Source organism: Triticum aestivum, chromosome 3B (genome assembly GCF_018294505.1).
Source record: "Triticum aestivum cultivar Chinese Spring chromosome 3B, IWGSC CS RefSeq v2.1, whole genome shotgun sequence".
NCBI lineage: Eukaryota > Viridiplantae > Streptophyta > Magnoliopsida > Poales > Poaceae > Triticum > Triticum aestivum.
Genome location: NC_057801.1, coordinates 495,062,690 through 495,072,329, shown reverse-complemented (window position 1 = coordinate 495,072,329; position 9,640 = coordinate 495,062,690). Strand labels below are relative to the sequence as shown.

The 9,640-nt window shown below is 44.4% G+C and overlaps 1 protein-coding gene across 1 annotated transcript; it reads right to left on the bottom strand.

The window, feature by feature from the left end:
* Nucleotides 1-678: 678 nt before the first annotated feature.
* Nucleotides 679-3,503, bottom strand: LOC123065589 (wax ester synthase/diacylglycerol acyltransferase 11). The gene is made up of 6 exons (XM_044488838.1): nucleotides 3,152-3,503; nucleotides 2,237-2,845; nucleotides 2,057-2,123; nucleotides 1,887-1,960; nucleotides 1,361-1,576; nucleotides 679-1,035 (listed from the first exon to the last, which is right to left on the bottom strand). The coding sequence occupies exons 1-6, from the start codon at nucleotides 3,377-3,379 to the stop codon at nucleotides 781-783; spliced, it is 1,449 nt and encodes a 482-aa protein (XP_044344773.1). The 5' UTR covers nucleotides 3,380-3,503; the 3' UTR covers nucleotides 679-780.
* Nucleotides 3,504-9,640: the final 6,137 nt, after the last annotated feature.

Genomic DNA, 9,640 nt, shown 5'->3' with positions numbered 1-9,640 from the left:
CAACAAAATCCAGACGAACGAGCCTCCACCACAGTCTGTGGTGGATCAGTGAAAATCCACCCTCCACCTCCTCACTAATGTTATCTCAACAAGGACACCAAATAAACATTGCTGCTATCACAAATAAAAATGAGAAAGCACGAGTGTCTTGTTGGCCAAGGAGGCAAGGATAAACACTAAAAAGTGTGAGCTTATTACATTTTGAAACAAATAAGATTTTATCATTTTGCATACCATATTGGTTGCACTGAAGTTTTTTCTTATGCGAACTACTCAACAATTGTTATCAAAAAGGTGGAATGTTTTAAGTGAATTAGTGGAAGGATGATGCAAGGCTTAAATATCAACCAATGACTTCCAATTTATATATGTTATCAACAAATTAAAGTACTTCGGTTGTGTGTGTACATTGCATGATTGGTCAACCCCTCTCCAACTTATCACGACTTCTTATGTAACATGTGCAACACTCCTGAGATTATCAAGTCCCTTATTAATAATACAAAGGGGACCTTTGGATATTTTATGTAGTCATGCACTCATGTATCTCCATGTCTATGTTCTTTCTGGGAACACTCTTCTACACCATGTGGTTTTCGTGAAGTTGCCTCTCGAATTAGCCTGAGAGACTCGACGAAATCCTCCAAAAGGCCATCAGCATTTGGAAGTTGTGCTTCATCTATTGCTAAGACTAGCTTGACAATGTTCATGTAACTCTGACAATGAATAGTCAGTGCCTATGGTACACATTAAAATGAAATAATTAGGAGTAATTGCATATCAAGGGTGCCATAATTCCAGGCAAAAACTACAAACGGTATCCCATGAAACAATTGGAGACAATACACTGATTAAAGAATATTTTCTTATTAAATTGAGAGTTTCTTCAAAACTTACATGTTGTTGGCCATAGATGCTTGGGGCAATGTAGAGGATGGGGTGGCCGTACAAAGTTACCTGCTCAGTTGGTCCAACCATGTTGGAGAACAAAATGGTGGTGTTCTTGAACAAGGCATGGCAGAGAGAAGCCGTTGCCTGCATACAAGGTTGAATTGCCAAGGTTTATAGTGTGATCCAACTTCCAAGTTAGAGGCCTAACGTTGAGTAGCAGTATGTATGGCAAGAATATATATGATACTTTCTCTGCCCCAAAATAAGTATATCCACGTAATTACGACTTTGTACTAAAGTTAGTATAAAGTTGAGACATTTATTTTGGAACGGAGAGAGTATGACCTAACCATTTTAGGGCTTGTTCGGTTTGGTGAGGGATTGAGAGGCAAACCCCTCTAATCTCCTCGGAGAGGATTAATTGAACGAGCTACGACAAGAAGAAAATAAGATCAAAATGACCGAGGACCTTAATACCGAAGATTTTCTTTATCATCAATGCGCTCCAGTTCGTGAAGACCGATTCCATGGAGCTCTTCTTCCTATGTGCTATCCTCATTGCCTTCTCGACATACTTAAGAGGGTCATCGTGCTTTTCTATATGGAACGGGAGTAGCATGTAGCCGAGCTGATTTCCCCACTTCACGCCGTTGTCCTTGTCTGATTTCATCATGCTAGCTAGTGTCTGCGCATGACACAAATCAAGGGATGTTAAACAAAAATGAAAAAGACTTCGTGGTCTCCTCGGCAACAACACCCCCATGATCAAAAGTAAGTTCCTCATTTTACCCCTATAAAATATTCACGGTTGACAACAAATATTATTTTAAGAGTATTTTGGATTTTCGTGCCGGTGCTCAGGTGGATCTCGGATGATTTTTGTTTCAGGCTTTTGAGCTTCGGATGATGTTTATTTTTCCAATCTTGCACACATAAGTTTTCTGTGGACGATCTTGCTAATCTGATCGAATAGACAATTCTGAGCAGGGGCTTACATGTAGTCCAGTCATCTTCCTTAGGTTGACTATAAAAGTGGATCGCACCTTGATGTTCCTTTTGCCGCTTTCACCTGAAATTGGTTAACTAAGGCTATGCCAGTTCATAAAGTAACAGCACAACCATCTCAACAATGTAAAAAAAAACATCTAAAAATACTTGAGCTCACCTGTTTCCCGGAAATAATACCGAGACAAGGCAGCAGAAGTCACTCCAAGCAGAACATCATTGACAGTCTGCAAGGTACAAATGGGGAGCAGAATTGCGATTTATCAGTGATTGTCTTTTAATTTGAGAGAAAAAGATGAAATAGAATATTCCGCCAAGAAATGGGGAATCGCATACATACACAGCACATGACCCTCTTGACATACTTGATGTCGTCGAGGCTCAGTCTACAGTTCACGAAGCGCTTGGGCCGGAATTCGACGCCATCAGCACCTTTGAACAACGTTGGTGGGTCGCGCAGTATGGACGCGGCCGTCGCAACAAAACACACTATATCCACAACGGTGTACCACACAAGAAGAAGCAAAGACATGATCCACACAGTGAAAACAGCCACGGCACCCGTGGCCGCGGATGAAGGTGAGCGCGGTGACAAGGCTTTTATTGTGCTGACGCGGCGTGGGGCGGTGGTCGGCAGCACCTTAGACGAGCCGACAGATGCAACGAGAAGGGATAGTAGCGAGGTGCCATCCCCGAGTGAGTGGTGTGCACGGAAAGCAAGGGCCGCAACGGCCTCAGAGGTGGGAAAGTCCAAGACATGAAACTCCCAGAGGGGACGGGAGTGGTCCATGGGCAGCGTGGACAGGGACGACAAGTAGTCCTCGAGAGTCTTGTTCGGCTCAATCGACATGGCAGTGGGGTCAAGGTCCGGGACGATGACGTGGTTGTCGAGTTCCACCGTTGTCCGGACCCACTTCGGGCCGGCGCCCTCCTCTAGCTCGTCCATCACCTGCACATGTTGGATGCCTATGAGAAGCTTGACAACTTCTGAATGGTGTTTTCCTCTCGGGCTTTCGCTACCACTCACTACGGTTGGGTGTATAGGATGTGCGCGTGTTTATAGCTGTCATTTTGACACCCAAGACATATCATAAATCGTCAAAAAACATATCATTGGATCCATTACGGTGTCTAAATATACGTTTTTCATCACATACGGGAAGGGTGCTTAATTAGTTTCTTCAGAGATGAGGTTTAGTTTGGCTATCTCGTGCACGTTGTTAATCAGACAGTCTGACGAGGAGTAGGAACGTACTATTACGCTGCAGAAGCGCGGGTGGCGCAGGAGGGTGACCTCGATCCCAGCCCGCAACGCGGCCAGGTCGACCGGGGCGCCGAGGCCGAGAGCGCCCACGATGTACCAGCGGAAGCGCGGCTCTAGGAACAGCCGCCCCACTGGGCTCACCGGCTCCTCCTCCTCCCGCGCCGCCCGTTCGCCCCTGCTGCCCGTCTCTACCGCGAGCGCCCGCTGCCGCAGCAACATACTGCCGCGGCGGAGATCCAAATCGTTCCGCTGCCGCTGCGTGCCCGCGTGCACGCGCGTTTGGTTCCTGTGGAGGCGGGGGAGATCTGCGCCTTTTTGTAGCCGCGCCGGCCAGCGACGCAGGGGAGCGCTGCGGGCGTAGCGGAGGCTGAGCAGTGCGCGTGCATGGATATCGCGCGCACGCGCGCGTCTTCGCCGGTGCCTCGTGTGAGATCTGAGCAAAACGTACTTCTCGCGTGGGTCAGGCTGCTGGAACGTGCAGACCGTTGGCCGGAGTACTCGATTAGTTTTTTTTTCAGTGGTGAGTACTCGATTAGTACTTCCTCCGTAAACTAATATAAAAACGTTTAGATATTAGTTTACGGAGGGAGTAGTTGGCATGTCATTTAATTGGCGGTAGCAAGTTGAGACCGTGAATCGCACAACTCAGAACTGATAGATGCACCAGTCAGTCTACCTAACTGAAGCTAGGATTCTATAGGCTATACATACAAGAACGCGTCTAGTGGGCGGCCGGCTGCCCACTAGTGCGATCGAGCAGCCAGTCAAAAAAAGTAACCCCTGTCCCCTTACGGTACAAAAAAGGAAAGGACATGCAGCCACCAAACCGAGCGAATCGAGCGCCCAAAACCCAACAGAATCCCCCCCCCCCCCCCCACATGGCCAACTATTCCCAACTAGCCCCCACGCCCCAGCCCCTCCCACGCTGCCTTCTTCTTCTTCTTCTTCTTCTGCACGCCAGAAAGGGGATCCAACAGAATCGCCCCAGGCCCTTCTTCCTCCTCCTGTACAGCCGTCATGGCAATCCAAGAGTAGAAGAAACTACTCCAAGGCCCTTCTCCACGCCATAAGGGATCCAAGGGCCTTCTTCCTCCTCCTGATCAGGCAAGTAACTCCCCTCTACCCCTCCTCCTCCTCCTGTGGTGCATCTGTAAACCCCCTTCTTCATGGATCTATCAGCAAATCCATGGAGGAGCTGGACAGGCAGAAGGAGTGGATCTGCCACATCATCCCATTGTCAAACATCGCCCCCCCCCCCCATGAGTGCATCTGTACACTAGACATGGTTTGAGATCAAAGTTTAGTAGAAACTGAACATGTTTTCTAAACTGGAGGTGTTCAGCTAGTCAACTAAGACAAATTTTCTGGCCAACTGAAACATGTTTCTAGCCAACTCAACAAGGAAAAGTAACCAAAAACTAAAATGCATTCTACCAAGTTGTAGTCATTGTTTACAAACGAACACATTGACTATCCAAAGAGTATATGCAACTAAAAATGCATATATGTGCAACTGAACATAGATCCTAGCCAACTGAATCTTGTGTTCTGACAACTCAACATGTATGCTAGGCAAAACTGAACATGTATCATGAACATATAAATTGTTTTCTGAGTGAACACTTTAGATAGGCTTTAGAAAACCTAAAGTATATGTGCAATAAAAACATGTTTTCTGGCCAAACTAAACATGCATGTTGGCTAAACTGAAAAAATATATCCTGGGCAACTGAGACATCTATTCTAGCCAACTGAACACATTGACTGACCAACTGAACATGCATGTTGTCCAATCTGAAAAAATGCATCCTGGCTAACTGAGACATCTATTCTAGCCAACTGAACACATTGACTGTCCAACTGAAACATGCATGTTGGTCAACTTAAAAATTCATCCTGGCTAACTGAGACATCTATTCTAGCCAAAACCAAAAATTTGTAGTACGACAGCAAAAACACAAGAACTTTTGTCCATAGCTAATGAAACCACAAACCATATTAAAATAGTCACGCATATATTCTTGTCCCACACATATATTCTGGTCCCACACCTATTGCAAAGTTATAGTGTAAAAATATGTTCAATATACTAGAAGTAAAAACAGAAACGGCTATAACCTATCATCCAATTCTTCTTTCTTCTTTCACCTGGATTTTCCATCTCAAATGTAGCATCAAATTATGTCCAAATTATGTGCAGAAAAATCTGAATCAGCTCCTTGCCAAACAAAAAACCTGCGGATCATTGCAACAGAGGGAAAGAAGTTAGAAAAGTATGTAGTAAAAAGAAGTCATGTTCTTGCCAGCTATTTGCTGAAAATTGTGCAACTAACATAACTACCATGTGCAAACAAAAAAAATGCATAAATATTATAATAAAGATTCTGCTATAGTCATGTAATTTTTGCAACTAAGATTGTCATAATGGTGTGCAACTGCCTATTTACTAAGTTTTTAGGTTGTTTGAAACACTCTTTCGTGGTTAACAACTGATGACATCACTTTCTCTTTTTTTTATGTGCAGGGAGTGTGTGGCAGCATCCAAAAAAAGGAAAAAAATGCTTGATCTCAATGAGTTGCCTGCTGATCTCAATGAGCTTCCTCATGATATGGATCAGCAGCAACCCAGCATGCCACAAGGAAATTGGACAGAAAATGGGCGATCTATTTACTACACGCAGACAAGTCGTGGTGATAACCTTATGGGCCATGACAATGTGGCAGGACAGTCATCAATCCGTGGTTCCCCTATAGTGGTGTCTTTGCAGTCAAAGAGCCATACTCTTGATGACACGAGAACCGCGGCAAATGTTCCTGGTCCAACCAGGACTGAGCTAGGAGCTGGGGCTGTTGACGGTGTTGTGCAAGAGAAGAAGGAGAGGATGAGGCTGGTTCTCAACCTATGGAGCCCTATGTTGGCATGAGGTTTGACAGCCTTCAAATTGCTAAGGATCACTACAACAGCTACGCCCTATGGATGGGTTTCTCTGTCATGATGAACACCTCTAGGCGGACACCTCACACCAATGTATTGGTAAAACATCAATTTTGCTGCAACAAGTTCAAGAAGCCCAAAACTGATGATGGAGGAGCTGAGGCTCCTCCTGTCTTGGACCCTATTTCAGAGCTCCTCCTGTCTTGGACCCTATTTCAGATCCAAAACCTGTTGATAGTGATGAGGAAATGGAAGATGAACCTCCAATCTTTGCTGAAGAGGAGGCTGGTCCTAGTAAAAAAAGAAGAAGTGGAAACGCGAGACAATAAAGTAGACTCAATGCAAGGCAAAAATGTTGGTGAAGCTGATAAATGGGCGATGGGAGGTGACGCACTTTGTTCGTGACCACAATCATCCGCTGGTGAACAAACCTTCATTGTCCAAATACTTGAGATCCCACCAAGGCATCTCACCTGATGAAAAGGAGTTTTTGCGCATCTTGTATAACTACAACTTGACTACAGGTGTATTTCTATATCCCTTACAAAATTAAGTTTCCCTCTAGGAAGTCTAGTGGACAACTTTTATGGTACTCCTATGCAACTAAAATGTCTTAATTGTGCAACTGGTGTCCAAGTTCCCATGCTATTTCTATATCACTTTGGTGCTTGTTGTGCAACTATATTACCTTCACTGTGCAACTACACAATGTCCTGTATGCAAAGTGCAAAGTGTTTTTAAAAAGGTGCAGCTAGGTGTCCATTTCCTGCAATTATCTTCTGTGCCAACACATGTCCTATTACTGTGCAGCTGGATGTGCGCATTCGTGCGACTAAAAAAGGATATATTGTTTTCTTTTTGTATTATGCAGGACGTATGATGCATATAATGGCAGAGTTCTACGGATCTGAGATGATGGTGTCGTTCGGACCAAAGGCAATAACAAATTTGTGTATAAGTTTTCATAGAGATGACACAAAGGAGGGTGACATGATTGAGACAATTGCGCACTTCAAGGATACACAGAAAATTGATCCAGACTTCTTCTATAAGGTAAAATATGATGAAAAGGACAGAGTTGTCAACATATTTTGGGTGGATGGCTTAGCTCGAAAAGCTTATGTTGAGGCGTACCACGATTGCATATCGTTTGACACTACCTACATGAGCAACATGTATAATATGCCGTTCGCACCCTTCATTGAAATAAACCGACATGGCCAATCTTTCATGCTCGGTTGCGCGTTTGTAAGACAGGAGTTGGTATCGTGCTTTGATGGGGTCTTCCAAGCATTCCTAGAGGCTATGGGTGGCTGATGTCTACTACACAACCTTCTTCTTGTAGATGTTGTTGGGCCTCCAAGTGCAGAGGTTTGTAGGACAGTAGCAAATTTTCCTCAAGTGGATGACCTAAGGTTTATCAATCCGTAGGAGGCGTAGGATGAAGATGGTCTCTCTCAAACAACCCTGCAACCAAATAATAAAGAGTCTCTTGTGTCCCCAACACACCCAATACAATGGTAAATTGTATAGGTGCACTAGTTCGGTGAAGAGATAGTGATACAAGTGCAATATGGATAGTATATATAGGTTTTTGTGATCTGTAAATATAAAAACAGTAAGGTAACTAATGATAAAAGTGAGCGTAAACGGTATTGCAATGCTAGGAAACAAGGCCTAAGGTTCATACTTTCACTAATGCAAGTTCTCTCAACAATAATAACATAATTGGATCATATAACTATCCCTCAACATGCAACAAAGAGTCACTCCAAAGCCACTAATAGCGAAGAACAAACGAAAAAATTATGGTAGGGTACGAAACCACCTCAAAGTTATCCTTTCTGCTCGATCTATTCAAGAGTCCATAGTAAAATAACACGAAGCTATTCTTTCCGTTCAATCTATCATAGAGTTCATACTAGAATAACACCTTAAGACATAAATCAACCAAAACCCTAATGTCACCTAGATACTCCATTGTCACCTCAAGTATCCGTGGGCATGATTATACGATATGCATCACACAATCTCAGATTCATCTATCCAACAAACACAAAGTACTTCAAAGAGTGCCCCAAAGTTTCTACCGAAGAGTCAAGATGAAAACGTGTGCCAACCCATATGCATAGGTTCATGGGTGGAACCCGCAAGTTGACCACCAAAACATACATCAAGTGGATCACGTGATATCCCATTGTCACCACAGATAAGAACGGCAAGACATACATCAAGTGTTCTCAAATCCTTAAAGACTCAGTGCGATAAGATAACTTCAAAGGGAAAACTCAATTCATCACAAGAGAGTAGAGGGGGAGAAACATCATAAGATCCAACTATAATAACAAAGCTCGCGATACATCAAGATCGTGCCATAGAGAGAACATGAGAGAGAGAGAGAGAGATCAAACACATAGCTACTGGTACATACCCTCAGCCCCGAGGGTGAACTACTCCCTCCTCGTCATGGAGAGCGCCGAAATGATGAAGATGGCCACCGGTGAGGGATCCCCCCCTCCGGCAGGGTGCCGGAACGGGCTCCTGAGAGGTTTTTGGTGACTACAGAGGCTTGCGGCAGCGGAACTCCCGATCTATTGTTGTCTTCGATGTTTTAGGCTATATGGGAATATATAGGCAAAAGAAGTCGGTCGGGGGAGCCTCGAGGGGCCCACGAGGGTGGAGGGCGCACCCAAGGGGGTGGGCGCGCCCCCCTATCTTTTGGCCTCCTCGACGCTTCCCTGGCTTGCACTCCAAGTTCCCGGGATTGCTTCAGTTCCAAAAATAACTTTTCCGAAGGTTTCATTCCGTTTGGACTCCGTTTGATATTCCTTTTCTTCAAAACACTGAAATAGGCAAGAAAACAGCAATATGGGCTGGGCCTCCGGTTAATAGGTTAGTCCCAAAAGTAATATAAAAGTGTAGAATAAAGCCCGTAATCATTCAAAACAGATAATAAAATAGCATGAATGCTTCATAAATTATAGATACATTGGAGACGTATCAGTGGCAAACCTCTTGACAACTTCATAACCGATTAGGATGGTGCAATGAGGCAGTCAAGACAGAGCATCTTTCCAACCACCGTGCATCAATGTTGTCGATGACACATCATGAAGAAGGCACAGAAAAAGGTTGGGTGGCTATTGTGCTGGAATCCAGGGCTCTCTAATGATTTCAACTACCGTGTTGACTTCAGCTTCACTCCAGACGAGTTTGAACAGAATTGGGTTGGGTTAATGATGAAGTACGAGGCTATGACACACACACTTTGAGAAGTTGTACGAATACAGGTCGACTTGGGTGTCGTGCTACTTCAAACACAGGTTCTTCCCCTTCCTGCAGTCTACACAACGTAGTGAGGGGTTCAACGCCGTCCTAAAAAGATATGTGAACCCACACAACTCGATGTTGAACTTCGTCAAGCAATATGAAAAAATTCAGAACCACATCCTTGCCAAGGAAGGTTGCAATGATTACAGGACACAACACCTTGAGATTGAGCTGTGGTCCAACTTCCCAATAGAGAAGAAAGCTTACGAAACCTA

Excerpts from the sequence above, each read along its gene's own strand:
- LOC123065589 (XM_044488838.1), bottom strand. The coding sequence starts at position 3,379 with ATGTTGCTGCGGCAGCGGGCGCTCGCGGTAGAGACGGGCAGCAGGGGC. Across the intron at positions 2,124-2,236 it reads TCAAGAGGGTCATGTGCTGT|ACTGTCAATGATGTTCTGCT; the intron begins GTATGTATGCGA and ends TGTACCTTGCAG. Across the intron at positions 1,036-1,360 it reads AGAAAATCTTCGGTATTAAG|GCAACGGCTTCTCTCTGCCA; the intron begins GTCCTCGGTCAT and ends CCTTGTATGCAG.